This window comes from Bradysia coprophila (assembly GCF_014529535.1).
Source record: "Bradysia coprophila strain Holo2 chromosome IV unlocalized genomic scaffold, BU_Bcop_v1 contig_81, whole genome shotgun sequence".
In the NCBI taxonomy this organism is placed as follows: domain Eukaryota; kingdom Metazoa; phylum Arthropoda; class Insecta; order Diptera; family Sciaridae; genus Bradysia; species Bradysia coprophila.
Genome location: NW_023503375.1, coordinates 1,741,413 through 1,758,760, shown reverse-complemented (window position 1 = coordinate 1,758,760; position 17,348 = coordinate 1,741,413). Strand labels below are relative to the sequence as shown.

General features: G+C 37.7%; 3 protein-coding genes and 1 non-coding gene across 4 annotated transcripts; 3 read left to right on the top strand and 1 right to left on the bottom strand.

The window, feature by feature from the left end:
* Positions 1 to 957: 957 nt before the first annotated feature.
* LOC119072127 (regulator of telomere elongation helicase 1 homolog) lies at positions 958 to 4,070 on the top strand. The gene is made up of 6 exons (XM_037177268.1): positions 958 to 1,121; positions 1,185 to 1,216; positions 1,310 to 1,924; positions 2,430 to 2,608; positions 3,261 to 3,906; positions 3,969 to 4,070. Exons 1-6 carry the CDS (start codon positions 995 to 997, stop codon positions 4,068 to 4,070), a joined length of 1,701 nt encoding a protein of 566 aa, XP_037033163.1. The 5' UTR covers positions 958 to 994.
* A 2,551-nt stretch (positions 4,071 to 6,621) lies between these two features.
* LOC119072341 lies at positions 6,622 to 9,277 on the top strand. Its single transcript, XM_037177527.1, has 8 exons — positions 6,622 to 6,839; positions 7,704 to 7,802; positions 7,863 to 7,970; positions 8,038 to 8,163; positions 8,226 to 8,306; positions 8,369 to 8,605; positions 8,682 to 9,025; positions 9,098 to 9,277. Exons 1-8 carry the CDS (start codon positions 6,735 to 6,737, stop codon positions 9,222 to 9,224), a joined length of 1,227 nt encoding a protein of 408 aa, XP_037033422.1. The 5' UTR covers positions 6,622 to 6,734; the 3' UTR covers positions 9,225 to 9,277.
* A 4,718-nt stretch (positions 9,278 to 13,995) lies between these two features.
* Positions 13,996 to 14,077, bottom strand: Trnas-aga. The gene has a single exon. It is a non-coding gene; the product is annotated as a tRNA-Ser (tRNA).
* A 542-nt stretch (positions 14,078 to 14,619) lies between these two features.
* On the top strand, positions 14,620 to 16,593 carry LOC119072340 (charged multivesicular body protein 7). Its single transcript, XM_037177526.1, has 6 exons — positions 14,620 to 14,738; positions 14,800 to 14,927; positions 15,008 to 15,394; positions 15,459 to 15,616; positions 15,679 to 15,932; positions 16,147 to 16,593. The coding sequence occupies exons 2-6, from the start codon at positions 14,805 to 14,807 to the stop codon at positions 16,578 to 16,580; spliced, it is 1,356 nt and encodes a 451-aa protein (XP_037033421.1). The 5' UTR covers positions 14,620 to 14,738; positions 14,800 to 14,804; the 3' UTR covers positions 16,581 to 16,593.
* The last annotated feature ends 755 nt before the right edge of the window (positions 16,594 to 17,348 follow it).

Below are 17,348 nucleotides of genomic sequence, written 5' to 3'. Positions count from 1 at the left end.
CTCTTAATGACGAAAATTTTTGGAAGAAGACATTTTCACATATTTTATTTTATTTTCCTAGGTTTTTCATAATTTTCCTAAAGAAATTTTGTTGGGAAAATCTGGAAAAATCTAGGAAATTTCAAGAAAATCTGGTAAGAAGTTTTCCCAAAAATAGTTCTTGCTTAACATATCGCTGTCACCAGGATAGGTAAATTCCGAAATATTTACACATGTCCTACAACTTACATGTCATTGACTGTATAGAGTATAGAGTATAGATTGTTATGATCAGAGCGAGAAAACCGAAGACTACTTATTATAACTTGCCTTGGGGTACTTGTCAAAGTAATTGCTTTTCTTTCAACGTGGTACGTTGAGAGCGAGAGGACAGAAGACCAGTTTATTTTAACTTGCCCTGGGGTACTTGTCAAAATATCTTCTTCTCTTTCATCATAACACTCTATAAGTCCGTAGCTTTATGAATGACGCTTGACAGTTCAAATAAGCTTAGAACAGAACTTTATTTGGATGATTACTTTTGTATGATGATCTGGTCCGCCAAACACACACACACACACATTCACCCGTAGAGGTAGACTACCTAGAGGAATTATGACCCAAAATTCATTGAAAAATGATATCACACACACCACTAACACGAAAACGTCAACTTTGCGTTGCTTTTGACGTTCACCTGCATGCATACCTACATAATCTCAAAATTGCAAAGGATTTTACGTGTTACGGCATGTTTTATTTTCATTTACATTGCCTGATCACGTAAAGCATTGTACTTACGAGTTTCCAAGTTGTTATTTGACAACGTGGAACCTCGGAAGTAATATATTATAATTGTTTCTTGGTAACAGTTTGCTCAGTCCCATTTCTTCGTCGACCCCTAAAATTCGCATGAACACATTTTGCTGACTTTTACAATGATCTGAACAGTTAACCGGTATTAAATGGTCAGTGAAAAATTAATGAATATTGTGACATTTCCCTACAAGTTAAAATGCCAATCATTCGAGAATTGAATGTAGATTTTCCACACAATCCGTATGACGTCCAAACACTCTTCATGGAAAAAGTGATTGATGGGATAAATAATTCCCAAAATTGTGTCCTTGAATCTCCCACAGGTAGGTGCTCGTTAAATTTTTAATCAGCTTCTCAATGTTATATTTCGATATGTTAAACCACAGGCACCGGTAAGACTCTGAGCCTATTGTGCTCTTCTCTGTGAAAAAATCTCAAAATCAAAAGGTTCTTCACAAAATTTCGTATTTAAAGGATATGACAGAGACATAACTAGCCCATCGATTTGCAGATGTACGATTTTCGTCGCCAGTGTGAATCAACCAATGAGATTCCCAGCGATTTGCCGTTTTCATCAAAAATTATATTCACATCGAGAACACACTCTCAGCTGAAACAAGCCATGGCCGAACTGAATTGTACCAGTTACAAAACAATGAAATCGGCAATATTGGGAAGTCGGTGCCAACTATGCATCAATGACGAGGCTCTAGCCACCAGCGAAAACATTCATTCGATGTGTAAATCACTTAATAAGGCCAACAAGTGCGAGTTTTATAATCGCTTTAAAACATTGAAAATGGACGAAAACTTCATGACAACGGAATTGTCAGGAAACGTTATGGACATTGAGGATCTGGTGTCGTTGGGCAAGGCAAAGGGGTTCTGTCCATATTTTATGTCGCGTCATATGGCTGAAGGTGCGGATGTGGTCTTTTCTCCCTATAATTATATAATAGATGAAAGGATCCGAACTTGCAATGAAGCAAGGATGCTATTAAACGCAACTGTAATAATGGATGAAGCTCATAATATTCCAGAATTTTGCGAAAACATTGCGTCGATTGAATTCAACTCGGATGATATTTTGGCGATATTGGATGATGTTCAACGCGTCATTGCGTTGGTAAGTGACTATTAGGTCTGATTTCCAGTTAAATCCATTTTCGTTGCTTCATCGTTTTTCTGATTGCTCTCTTTTGCCAATTGAAGTACCGTGGTTAAAGAGAGCAATCAAAGGAACGAAGAAAAATAGTATGCAAAACTGTAACCTCTATAAGGTGTATTAGCTCTGTGCAGATTAGTAGGAAGTGTTTTATGATCGCATGATCTTTAACCATATTGGATCTGAGGTAGTAAACGGCCAAACATTTTCTCGTGATATTTTCAGATGAATCAGGTGAATGCGGCACGAGATTTTGACTTGACACACGTGACATCCCTAAGAGAATTTGTGCTATTGTTTCAAACCGCATTTGACGAAATCCAACTTGCAAACGCTCTCTGTGCTGTGGGTTTCGACGGTGATTTCATTTTCACCCTCATGCAAAAATCGAACGTAAATTTTCCTACTTTCTCACTCTAGCTTCATCGTGCGAAATCTTTATGCGCTTTCGTCCGTTTCATTTCAGATTGGGTTTCATGAAGCAGCCAGTATAATTGTTCTGATCGAAAAAATTATCGATTTCCTGGCAGACATTCGCCGTTTGTGGCAGTGCGGCGCTGGTTTGCGGAAATTCAAGGAAATTTTGTGGATACCGTTTTCGGACAGCGGAGATGCATTCGTCAAGGACGTGAAGCAACACTACAGGTTCTATGCGGAGTTGAAAAAGGATGAACATTCAAAAGTGATCGTCCCGCATGTCAGGAAATATCATTTTTGGTGTTTTAGTGCAAAATTTGTGTAAGCCCAATGAGCAGTTCCAAGCAGGACCTATTTTTGGATTTTTTTTAAAAAAATTTTTGAATTTTTTTGCCAAAAATTTCCAAAAACTGCGAACGTCCAAAACCCGAATTTTTCCATAATTTCGAACTGTTTTGACAACTTCGGAGCTCAGCCTTATGTTTCCAAAAAATTCCAAAAATAGGCCCTGGTTCCAAGTGATTGAGATCCAGATGAAGTGGTGGGATTCTATGTAGTTAATTGTCCTCGGTACATCTCTTATATCAATTCATTACCCTCACTTCCCAGGTTGGAAAAATTAATCAAACAAATGGACACCAGGAGCTTAATATTCACGAGCGGTACAATGACTCCGATAGGACCATTCATCGATTCGCTTTGCATTCCAATTAGCATTACACTGCAGTGTAACCATATCGTTGCAAAATCCCAAGTTTTGGTTGAAATATTGTCAGTGGGCTCCGATGGAGAAACACTCGATTCTTCGTATACCAATCGGTAAAACTCCCTGAAATCCAATTTTGCAGCATAAAGATTGAGATACTCTTATGGTTTCAAGGTTCGGGGCGAAATACATTCGCTCATTGGGACGAACTATACTGAATCTTTGCAATGTGATCCCGGATGGCGTTCTCATATTTTTCCCGTCATACAAAGTACTCGAACTATGCAAAGATAGCTGGCAGGCCAGTGGTATCTGGTCTCAAATTCACGACATCAAACCAATTATCATCGAACCAAGAACGAAAGCTGAATATTTGGTCGCAATGGAAAACTATTACGCGAATGTTGATGACCAGCGTACAAATGGAGCTATTTTGATCGGGGTGTGTCGTGGAAAAGTGGCCGAGGGTTTGGATTTTGCGGATAATTATGGCAGAGCAGTGATAATCACCGGAATACCTAACCCACCGTGGAAGGAGCCAAAAATTCGAATGAAAATGAAATATTTGGATGACATCGGAAGCGAAACGAGAGGAAAAGTGTGGTATAATCAACAGGCTTCCCGAGCAGTAAACCAAGCTGTTGGTCGCATTATACGGCACAGAAACGATTTCGGTGCGATTTTACTGTTAGATTGCCGGTTTGTTAGACATTCCGGTTGGTCCGGATGGCTACAGCAACATATGAATCGGTGCAATACATTTAAAAGGTTTGGCTCCACAAATGCAGGAATCGCCCAATTTTTCGAGCGAAATGAATCGGTACGTGCGATTTCACTTCAACCAAATGTCTTCCCATTCTGAAACATTTCACATTGTTACAGCCACCAAACGCAGCTGATCGAGAGATGGACACAACGGAAACACCTAGTGCACCGGTTATGTCACTGATAGAGTACAATTTATTGTACGAAAATGAATTGTGAGAACAAGGAGAATGGAACGAAAATAATTCGGATTCAATATGTTTCGCCTGTAATGCGAAAGCGTAAGTAGGCATGGGCGATAATGAAAATGATTATCGATAATTATCAATTATCGATAATCGATAATTATCGACTTTTTTTATCGAAAATTATCAAAAAAATATCGATAATCGATAATTATTGATATTTTGATAATTATCAAGATATCGATAATTCGATATATCGATATTTCGGTCCGAAAATCCGATATTTATCGATATATTCCGATATATCGGTATATTATCATGAATTTTCAGATAAATATCAAAATATCGATATTTTGATAATTATCGAATTTCGATATTTTGATAATTATCGATAATTATTAAATTATCGATAACGATATGATTAATCAATTATCGATAATTTCTTTCGATTGATATTATCGATAATTTTGAACGCCTCCCATCCCTAAGCGTAAGTGGAACTTAGGCTGGGAATTCCCAAATCATAAATTATACGCACAATTGTAAGCTGTGTTGAAATAAATAGACCAATTTAGTTGTGTCAATGGGATTTGTTAATTACTCAAACAGCGACCTAATGATTTCCCTTGTGAAATGATAGAAGAAATTTTGTCTCTCTCCGACTTAACCCTCTGGTCTTTCTACAATATCCTGAACTGATACTGAATTCACATAAAATCCGTCAGACCTTTGGAATTCACTTAATCAACGCAATTCAAGCATGAGTGGTACTATAAATAGAGTACTGAAACGGGACAGTGTATCAAACATTTTGACACTGTAAAAAATCTGGGAAAGTTTTTCATAGTACTCTATTTGACAGCTGTCACTCGAAGCACATTTTCTTGAAGTGCGTTGACTTAATGGAAACAACAGTAATAAAACGAACAATTGAGATTTTTATGTTGATTTTGGTAAAGTAAACGCACTTCAAGCGAAGGTGCATCGATTGACAGCTGCCAAAAAGAGTACTATTTTGTATGAAAATTTGTTTAACATTTTTTAAGAGCGTTGGTAAAGTGAAATTTCAGAGACTTTGATCAACAAGAGTCTTTAGCATAAGCTGCAATCGCACTTACTCCGTTTAGGTCTCCGTTCACTTTTTAACAATGAGAATGGGAGGAGCTTCCATTGTTCGTTCGTAAACGGAGAGCTAAACGGCGTAAGTCCGTAAGATACGGTATCTTCTAACATTTTGTAAAAGAGAAATATTGGGATACCGGCACATTTGATGTGAGATACCGGACTCTGCTACATTTTTAGCCCCGTACGAAGTACAAAGCGGCTTATAGGATTACGATGCCGTGTGTAATTGATGGAATTCGAAGCCGACGGTAAGGGCAAAGTGTTTGGCTATGTTCATAGATGACGAATCCGTAATAAAAATTTTGTCTGTCCGTCTGTCACGTCGATATCTTGAGTAAATCAAATCCGATTTCAAAAAAATTTTTCCCTGAAAGATAGTTGAAATAGTAAGGCTAAGTTCGAAGATGGGCATATTCGGTCGGCCCTTCGTGAGTTAGGGCCACCTAAGTGATTTAAGGTCTTTTGGTGAGTTAGGGTCTTAGAAGTGAAAGGCTACTCGGCCCTATGTGTATTTTGCATATAAGTCGAGTAAATTTGATCCGTTTTTCGTAATTTTTGTTTCATTTACATAGAACTCGAGTAAATTTCATTCGTTTTTCGTAATTTTTGTTTCATTTGGAAGGTAATCAAAGGCCGAATAGAATGTTGTTGAATAAAAATTAAATTTGGGTCCTTGGACTAAGGCCACTACTAGGGCCCTATGTGGATTTGGAAGGTAATCGAAGGCCGAATAGAATGTGGTTGAAAAAAAAAATAAATTTGGGTCCTCGGACTGAGACCGATACTAGGCCCTATGTGTAGGCAGCAAGCGCTCCGACTGTTCTGATGGCTCGTTTAAAAGGAAAATATTGTGATACCGGCATTAAACATTAGAAAAAACGAACTTTGTACTTGTGCGAGATTCCCCGGATTCCCTTGTGCGAATGAGGGTAATCTCGCACCGTAGGAGATTCACACAGTAGGAGGGTAATGTCGCACAATCTTAAATGTGTGCAAGATTACCCGACACCGAAAAATCACTGAAAACACAGCACTGCTCCCAGCATGAACACTGAACTGACAAGTCAATTTGGAGGCTTTAGTGATACAAGCTATCGCTTAGGATTGTTTGCATTGTATGTTTGAACGGTTTAAACTCACACAACGAAAACAAGACATTTAAATTTGTAAAAGAAACTTAGTGTCTACTGTGATTTCATCATCCTCCGAATATTTCCGATGATCATGCTAGAAGCACGTGTTGAAAATCATGAAAAAACAGTAAAAATAACTCTTCAAAGTTTCGGAGAATTTCGTAAAGAAAATGAGCTTCTCCTCAGACTGACAATTTTTGCTTCCTTTGTGAAATTTTTTAATTAGGACACATGAAGCAGAGCCATTTTTTTACGCCCCAATGTAGTTTTCATTTTAACGAAGAGTGTATTACTCTTAAATCTGTGAAGAAGAAAAAACATTGCCAACATTGCAGCTCAAATCTAACGACCGATATCGTGCAGAAGGAAAAAGTTCGTCTCACTTCTCAGTATCTAAAAAGCATTCTTACTGTAATGTTCAGTATTCTAAATTTTCAAAAATGAAAATAATTGTTTTTGTAACTGTATGCGCAATTGCGCTAAATTTATTGTTTGACGATGTAAATTCTGAATTGCGAAGTTCACTCAATGATTTGACGGAAAATGTAAGTTGAACGAATAAGACAGTAATTTTTTCTCACCATTTTGCTCTTCACGAGTGGTTTAGAGCATCTTTATTGGTTGCCGTATTGCTCTATCTGTAGTAAAGTCGACACTTAATTGTGATCCGACAATTGAGCTTGACCGCTTTCACAAAATCTAGGTTTTGTAGATTTTAAAGACGAATTTTGAAGATAAACTGAGGAAAATATTTGAAACAAAGGAATGCCGACAGGTTGCACGCATTCTATTTTCTATAAATTATGGGCTCATTGTAGCACTTGTGCTTTTTGGATGTATGAAAAATTGCAAACTTAACAAAAGAATTATTATGTTTTGTTAAAAGCGCTTTGTATGTTTTTTGTGAGGCAGAACCGGTCAGCTAGACGTATTGTTGGACCTTGTAAAAATGAACCGTAAAGCAATACCTATTTGTTTGCGGGCAGATGAATTGTCCTTTGAATCGTTAAACGAAACACGGCGGAATTGTATGTGTCTATTGTCTACTATTGTCCACTCCACATTTTAGCTTCTTGATCGTCGTGCAATATACTTTATGCTTTGCTGTCCATTGGCGAGTTTGTAGGTGAACTTTTCGGTCAATAGGTTAACATGCCACTTCTTCATTTTCTATAAAAGTTTTCTAATGATAAGTAGGGTCAAAGCACCGGTTATTCATCTAAATACCGACATTATTTTGTGTTCTATTGTTTAAACAATCGATGACCGGATTTAAATACATGGCCGAGTACTGGTACTTTTACCCTATTGGCTCTTAAAATTGTTTCACTGTCCTTTTAACAAATGTAGAAATTAGCAACGGTTGGTGTGTAGAACCGGTAATTCTAATTGTTGTTCAATCTTTCCAGCCGTTACATACTCATAACGGAACAAGAAACGCTCACCGCGGCAACACCTTCATGAATACGATTTACGATGCATATCCAAGAGCTCCACTTGCCCCCAAAGTGAGTAAAAATCAAAATTTTCAAAGTCTGGATGTTCAACAAAAAAAAATCTTTTTACAGAGTCCCCAAGTAAATCACACCATAGAGTTTAACTTGATGAATGATACCGATCGAACTATCGTCAATGTTAATTGCTATAGCTCTCCGAAACATCCACATGCTCTAAACGTGAGTAAAAATACCAAGTTTCCACAATAATCTGAATGCAGCTTGCTTGACACACAGATCTTTACAGAGTGAGTGTGTAAAGGATATCTATGGCGATGAGAACATTGCAAAGAAAATCTATGGCGATGAGAGCCCAGTGACTGTCAATGCCGACGCCAACGACAAACATCCAAGACGTCCACACGGCCCAGGCGTGAGTAAAACCCGAAATTTCCACAATAATCTACATTCAGTTCGACACACAAATCTTTACAGGGTCCCGTAGCAAATCCTACCGATCGAGTCTTTGCAAATGTTAATTTCAGTTATACACCAAAACATCCACACGTCCTGAACGTGAGTAAACTCCAAAAGGTTTGATAGTCAGAATGTCGTTCACACTCAACAATAATTCACAGAGTCCTCGTGTGGAAGAATATTTCCCCTACCATAATTTCTCACGAAAGCTGATCGAGCAGCAAGAAGATGTGATGGCAAGCATTGCAAAAGTATGGTTGAAATGCAACGAATCACTCCACGTGCCGTTGTACATCGCAATGGACTTTTTCTCAAATCCTCCGGATCATCACGAACGTGATAAAAACAACAACAACGATAGACGTCTGATAGATTGTACTCTGCGTGGGATGGGCGTTGTGAGTACATTCATGATTAAAACGCATGGCCTACACCAAACCATAAATTATTGACAAACCATTCTACTTCATTCAGATCACAGATGAAGGCTTTCAAGAGGAAACCTATCTGATTCAGATCAGAAAACTTCTGTTCAACTACACATCATTCGACGTAAACGAAAGACCGAAAGAGACAAAAGAGACTATATGGATAGCGGGTGGTAACAACGTAGTGGACCGATTTCATGAAAACGAAAGCTGTTTCCCGATTGGTAACCGGCTAAAGCAAGCGTTAAAATCAGTGTCTCAACCTGGTGTACCTGATGCTCAAAATACGGTTCCGGCAGAACTCTTACCGGACCTTTGTCACGAGCTCTTACAGTCCTACGAACAGGCGGTTCGCGATTGCAAAAACCGAAAAGATCCTAAAGGCAAGAGGTAAACGAATGTTGTCTATCGATTTGTGGGAATAAAATGTCTTCAAACGGAAATTTCTTTGAAAATTTTCAGCTTTGAAACAACTTGGTTGATCGTCCAATGTGTAGCGAAAGGAAACATGGACCGAATGTTCGACGCTGCATTTTACCCCGGCGTTTACGCATCAGTGCGGTATGCTGCGGGTTGGGACTTTGCCTGAAGCTGTTGCGTGAATAAGATACGCTGTTGCGTTAACATTCAATTAACATAAAAGAAATTAATTTTAAATATTTTCATTTTGATCCAAATAAATGTTACTTGTTGTTATTTTTTTTTTTTTTTCTGATGCCAATTTATTTCATATTTTTTTTTACATTTCAATAAAATGAAAAACACAATCTTGATCTTGCTGGCTAATATCAGCGTTTTATGCGGGCGCCAACGAATTTCTTCTCTGGCAGCTGACTCACCCATAACATAACCAATTGCAATTTCAGATTCTTCTCCAACTACCAATCGTTTTAACGGCTAATTCCGAGATAATCGAACCCATGCTAATGATGGGGATATCCACAATTGAATTCAGAGGATCTTTTTATGGTTTCGATTTGTTATAACAAATCTATATTGATACTCGCGTGTTGGAACGGGAATACATCACCCTTTATCAAACAGCGAAAATAATGTCTTTTTCCCGCAAGAGATTTTTTGTTGCACAAAATTCATCAGAGTTCGAAGATCAAATGAACCTCGATTATCATGTATGTACCAGAACTTGATCAAATTGATTTTGTGGTTCTAATCAACTTATTGATCATTTAAAAAATGTACTGTAGTGCTGCTCCTTGTAGAACAAAATGTAATAATGATAGAAAAGACTTTCTTTTACAGTAATTTCGTGATTTATGTTTCCAGTGGGTCCACTAGTCAGAACTCTGGAATTATGCGACTTTTCAATGTAATTTTTAAATGTGTTCTGGATTTGGAATATTCAAAAGTTCTACAGCACAAAGTACCCACCCACAAAGTGACTTAAGTGAGCTAAGTCAAATACATAATAGACCTCCGTTCGCCCATAGAGGTGTCACATTTTTTCAGTCCTTAATTTTTTGCGCTCTGTTAACTGGTGAAAAAAATTGAGATTATAACAGATGGCGCTGCTTCTGCCTCGCTGGTGAGGCGGAAGCAACGCCATCTGTTATCACTTCTCTGATTAGTAATTATATGACGAAGTGTACTAGAAAGGTAATAGAAGTATATGAAAATGTAATAGATTTGAAAAGAAAAGAAATGAAAAAATTGCGGCGCCTCCGCAGGCCAATAGACATTTGTTGATCGTGAAAATCGCCAATGCACGGCAGGTCGCGGAAACGAAATTCCCATTATTTTTTCTCAAAGTTTTGACAATCCATTTATTTTCTGCCAAAATTTCTTTTCAGCAACAGATCGTGAGAATTCTGAAAAAATTCTTTTAAAAAATCGGAAAAATAGGCCCTGTTACACAGAGCTTAGAAGAAGCCAAGGTAGAAATAGTGGAGAGGTAATATTATATATCATCAATTCAGCTGTGCACTGGTACGTACAAACGAAAGTTCGAGACTTACTTCCTTTCATTTTAATAGCTTGAATGTTAGAAAAGAAGTCAGGTCGCGCAACTTTGAACAGAATCAAAACTTTGAACAATATTTACCTTCTTCTCAGTTGAATATGTAAGACGACAAAGAGGGAAATAATGTACAAAGTTTTGATTCTGTTCAAAGTTACGCGACCTGACTCAAAAAATGTCGGTGACTCAACTGCATTTCAATGCAAAATTTCAACTGAACTAATTTCTATCAACATTGCTGTACAGTTCGGGGTATTTTTCTGCAATAACGTTCCCAAGAATCGAAGAATTATCTGTCTCGTTGCATTTTCATCTTTAAGTCGCCGTACTAAATTTATAATCTTTTCCACAACTCGAAGATGAACGGAATGTTAAATCCACAATAAGTAAAATTCAAAATGTATTTTTTTCTAATTAATTTCTAAGAATGACAAAGCTATAAACAAAGATTAGGAATCATTATTGGTTAACGTGTCTCCTGATTGGTGGCGGTGTTACATCGGATGCGGTTAATGTTACAACAAGTCCTTGAAAAACACTTTGAACAAATGCATCCCTGATCTTTTTGATTTGAAATGTGACCATAAGTAGTTTTAGCAGACTGTATTCTAAATTTTGCATAAGTTATCAGTCAAAAACACTCAAAGAGTAAAAGTGACGCAAGTCCCAGTGCATACTTCCAAAACAACTGATATCGCTGTACGCTGTAGGTTCCAAAACGTTACTGCCACATTCACAAATCTATTTTTGACATCAGCACGTCACTTTGCGACCTCTTTATGTACTGAATTACCCTACAGTAACAGTAGACTTTCGAAAAACCAAGAAAAAATTTTCTCGGTTTTTTGGGTTTTGGAGCCCATTTTCCCCTTGAGGGTTTTGTAAATTTTCCTTGTTAAATATAAAAATCCTAAGGACGTTGCAACTTGCATTGAGACACCTCAAGCATACTCCTTATGGTATTTTCTATGTTCCCCTGCCTCTCGCCTTACTGCTGCAGAAATGTTAGAGACAACGATTTTATTTCATGAGGCTTTTTTGAAATTTTTTGGTCATTGGTGAAAGTGTGGAATAAGAGATCTGACAGCGATTGGTGAGCAGGTTGTCAAATCAAAAATTTTTACAAAAAAATTCTAGAAGAAAAATTTTACCTAAAAAGTTTTGCGTCACAAAGTGGCAGATGATCCGGCTATTTTTCATTTGTACATTTTTTCAGGACGTATTTTTCCCTATTTTAACAATTTTCTTAACAGTACGTTTCTCAACATCTGCCACTTGTGACGCAAAATTTTTTAGGTAAAATTTTTCTTCTACAATTTTTTCGTCCTAATTTTTGCTTTGACAATTTTTGCGTACAAGCGCAGAATGCGTCACCTACAGCGATATCAGTTGTTTTGGAAGTATGCACTAGGACTTGCGTCACTTTTACTCTTTGAGTGTTTTTGACTGATATCAGTTGTTTTAGAAGTTTGGTTTGATTTTCTGTTATGTTATTTGGTTGCAATTTGTATCCTATATCTTCCATACGAACATGAGAAAATCGCAAAATTTCGCGAACATACTTTTTCCAAAAAAGTGTTTTCTTGACGTTTCAGAAGATACATCCGAATCTGCAATTAAAAATTTAGGAACTAATCTGGGAACACCTCACTTATATCGAAAATAACCAAAATCCATCGAAAAATCCGATGGAAGTTAGGAAGTGTCAGAGGAATCATCTGTCATCCCAAAATTTAGGAATCAACCTTGGAACACCTCACGTCGTCACGTCTGTTTCAAGAAATAGTCTCTCATTTTTTTTCTTATCACGCTATATCAGTCGTGGTTATAAAAACCACACTTATTCTGAATCATAAGGCGACTATTTTAGTAGCTAATATAGGATAATGGTAAAAAAACGATTAGCACACACCTGAGAATGATCTCTAGGTGAATCTTTTCATTTTATTCACACACTCACTGAATCCGAAAATCGAATGAACCAAAATTAGGGAATGTGGAACCGGTACTCAGTATGTTGTCCCTGGCTCGAAAACTTATACTCAAACATAGCAGCTAACGCCGACCCGTACGAAACACCTATTCGCATCAAAAGCCTTTAATGTGAAACTCTTCATTTCTCTTACTTCATTTTCTTCTCTGCTGAAAAACTATTCTCCCTTTAAAATCACTTACATTATCCACTCTTTGCCTTGTTATCATATACAATTAAATTGCCGGAGGCAATATAGACAGCCCCGTACGAAGTCAAATTTCATAAATTCCTATTTAAACAGCTATATACCGCTATATTTACCTATATTTCACTGTAAATAAACATTTCACAGAGGAATATGCTATTATATAGCCTGTATATAGCTTAATATAGCTGTATATAGGTATATATAGATGTCCATATATGGAATCCCTAAAACCCCTCACACTTAACACATTATTTCCATGTTAACAGAAACTCTCTAAGCATCATTTTTCCCACTTTATATCACTTTTAATAAAATCCAATATGGCCGCCGGCAGCCATTTTGTTAGGAGACCGGAAATAGTACCGACGCTTTACATTCGTTAATACCTTTCAAACAAAAAAAAATTCATGAAATTCGGTCAAAATTTACTCGAGATATTGTCAAAATACACCACGTTCACTGTACTTCCGAGTAGCCAGATAAGAGCTCACTCCAAGAGACCTAGCTCACGCTCCGGAGAACATAATTTCATAAATTTTTTTCCCTGATTGGCACGGTCAATACCTATCTAATAAAGCTAAAACAGACGAAATATGTTCAAATGTGGCCGACCTACAAGCAAAAACTGCTTGCCGCCCTGTGCCTGTTCCACACCAAAGGGTCTAACTCACGAGTCGGTCATCCGATTTCCATAAACTTCTTTTTGTCGATCGGTATTGTAAATACCTTTTATTTGACGTATCACTTACAAGTTTAACGTTTAAATGTCCGGAGATATCTTCGAAAAACCCTAAAGCACTTATTGGGCCACAGCTCGGGAGGGGTCGATCCAAAATCACTCATCTTCGAACTTAGCCTGTCTTTTGACATTACCAAACGGAAAAAAAAAAGAATTTTCAAAATCGGATGCGTTTTACTCAAGTTATCGTGCAGACAGACAGACGGACAGACGGACAGACGGACAGACAGACGGACAGACGGACAGACAGACGGACATTTTTTTTTCGCGGATTTGGCATCTCTAGACAACCACAATAGGTTTCCCCTTACTCAGGGAGTCCAATTCGACGTGTTACAAACGTATGCGTAAACCTATAAGACCCCAGTACTTCGTACGGGTCTAAACACCAAAACCACCGTCGTAACCGTTCTACATAACTAATTCTCGTAGAAATATAAAATAAAAAAAAAATAAAAAAGTGCGCAGTTGGTAGGATTCGAACCTACGCTCCCAGAGGGAATCTGATTTCTAGTCAGACGCCTTAACCGCTCGGCCACAACTGCTGTTAGAGAAACGCGGCTAATTTACGAACAGCGTCTTATAGTGAAACAATCTTTCCCGAATTAGATTATTATTTAAGTGGAAACAATTTATTAAGAGTTCGAAGAGCTTCTGTGACGCATGGAGACAGCTACCGAACAGGAAAAGTGCTGATTTGTAGGAACCAGTTCCAGATTAAAAAGAACCGTGTTACGGTTCTCAATGAACCGGTTCTGCATTCCCTAACCAGAATGTTGATTTAACCAAGGCTCTGAAAGAACAGGTTTAGACACTTACGAAGGCGGGTGAAACACAAATCTTGACAATTCAGACATGTATATTGTTTGAAAAGTCAACTTGAAAACAAAATTTGTTTTTGTTAAGCTGAAATCGTCATATAAAATTTTCCAAATCTAGTTGGCGCTACAGGAAAAAAAATTTGATCACACCGCCTTCGTGATCAACTCGAAAGTGTCTTAACCTGTTCTTTCAGAACCTTGGTTTCAAGTAAGTACTTACGTAAAAAAAAGAATCAGGAAAAATTTTTGACACTTGATATTGTCAACCCAGCCTTTACATGAAATGTCAAACCTTATTTACAACGGAAACATTGTAGATTTTGTATTTTGTGAATTTTTATTTTATTTTAAATATTAGTAACGACACTGTGGCATTGTCATTCAAGTAAATTGAACAACAAATTTTCACCGAATCAGACAAGTTTCAATAAATCGATTCCTTTTAGGAAAAATGTCAAAAGTCGAACCATACTCAGTAACAAACACACCCGACCTTGATTCGAAGCGAAAGAGCAAATCACTGCCATTGGACTTCTTCCCGGATTGCTGGGTTAAAGATGAGGAGCGTATGGATGTAAGAATCATGCAGCAAAATCATTTCGAATTCGACAAATTTAAGTTGAAAAAAAAAAAAATTCTCCACCCCAAAAACAGGTTCTGTTCAATCCATTCCGTCCGAAAAACGTGAATCCAGTCAACTACGAATCGAAACTGAAATTCTGGAAGTTGCTGATCGTAAAATATTGCAACGAGAAGGGCAGTGCAAATGTATCCGAATTCGAACTAAAAAATTCGTTCATGCGAAACGGCAGAAAACCGATGTGCCTATCGACTGTGCTGCAGGACATGCTGAATAATCACGAAATTGAATGCCTGCAAAAATACATGACACCCGTTCAGCACAGTTGGAAAGGATGGGCAATTGACGTTATGGTTAAGAAACCGGCAAGTTGGGGATGGAATGTCGTGAAGGATCGAATTTTTCAACCGAGTAACCAGGCCGAAGAAATGGAAAATTTTATCGTGTTGGAAAGTGTAAAGGTACGAGGTGATTGGGTCGTGTTGCAGACGGGATGACTGACACAAAAATTAAATTCTCTTCCAGAAACATGGCGAAATTTTACAGAACCACCACCTAAGAGGTGAGATTCTGATGCTTGACGATGTAGTGAGTAAATCGAACGAAGTTGGTCTGTCAGCTGAAGGCACTGAATTTGCTCTGCACTTTCTTAAGAAGAGTCAACAAGCTGATACTGCAACAATGTAATCGATCATAATGCATTTGCTTCCGTCCTATTATCAACTCAACACATTTATTTCTACAGAGAGCGCAACGTGAACGGCGAAACTGTGACGGTTGTGAAATTTGCTAGAATTGATTCGAAGACCAACATCACCGAGTCCGATAAAGCGATGTTCAATTTGAATCAAATGGAACGAATTTTGACCAAGCGAACGGAAGCGATCGAGTCACAAATCCACGAAATGGATGAGAAGGTCAGGTCGCTAGTACGTGAGAAGAAGAAGGATATGGCGAAAAATTACTTGAAGAGGAAGAAAATGATGATCGCCGATCTAGGTAACGCGACCATTTTTCTCTTCGCACTTTTGTAAACGGAAAACGTATCGCACTCATTGAATCTATTACTTCGTCTGTTTCAAACGTTTCGTTTCGGTGCTTGATACGAAATATTTTACTTCTTTTGGTTTGCTATGCGTTTTGCTGTATAAAAAAACACTGGCCAGAGCCAATTTTTGTCGTCACTGTCGCTGACAGATATTTCCCATTGCAGATAAACAACTTGCGCAGCTACAGCACGTTTCCACTCTGAAAGCAAACATCGAGAATGCCAAATATAATGCTGGCGTTGTTGAAACGTACAAAATGGGCGCCAAAGCCTTAAAAGAAATCTACGAAGAAAATGGCTTAACCGTTGACAAAGTGGAAGACGTTATGCTTGACGTCCAAGACATTGTCGACGATCACGATGAAATTCAGAACATTGTTGGCGGTGTGAACATTGCGAATGGAAACGATGTCGACGAACTGGAACTGGAACGAGAGCTACAAGATCTGATTAACGATGATCGTAATGACAACGATACTGGGCTGCCACAACCGGATCCAGACGATTCGTTGGAGAGACGTTTGACTAATTTGAAGGTACCGAGCTTCGGAGACTTATCGTTACAGGACAGTGAACAATCGCCAGTTCGAGGTAGTTAAAGGGAATCGTTTTTTGAATAAAATAATTTTGAATTTTAAAACCTTTTTTATGGCTCTCAAAATGGGTATGCGTTGATCAGGACTGCAAAAGATTTTAGTTCCACTTTTGGAAGAAAAGTAGTGACAAAAAAGCAGAAAATATCTGAAAAGGTTCAAATCAAAATATCAAAACGAAATCAAACGAAAATTTCTATTTTGAATTGAACCCGGGTACCAATGAAGAAGCCTCACCAGAAATATTTTTCCTTTGACGGAAAATCAGTGTCTTATAACAGAAAGCCACTTGAAATCACTTGAGGCCTGAGCGAGGTCCGTAATTCACAAACGATTTTTTTTACAATTGCCTATCGTTTCAGCGCTATTTAAACGATCAAAAAACCCTAATGTCTTTGCTTTCCCTTTGTTGAAGACCTAGACTTTAAGAGCCTTAAATCAGAAAATAGAGAGAAATGGTATAAATGTAGGGAGAGTCGCTGCTCTTATGTGGTTGGACGAATAGAGCAAATAAAACAAAAACAAAAAACTCACGGTTTGTGGTCCATTTACTGTTATTATCCAAAATCTTATTAAAAAAAAATATTCGAGGTACCCGACCCACCCTAGTGATGGGACCTAATCACTTCAAAGAGAATATTCACAGTTTTCGTTGGACTTATCATTATACGGTACATCTACTTAACCTACTCCAATGACAATATCTTATAAAAGACTGAAATAATGTCAAATATCGAATGTATTAGAAAGCACGTTGACGATTACACCTAAAAT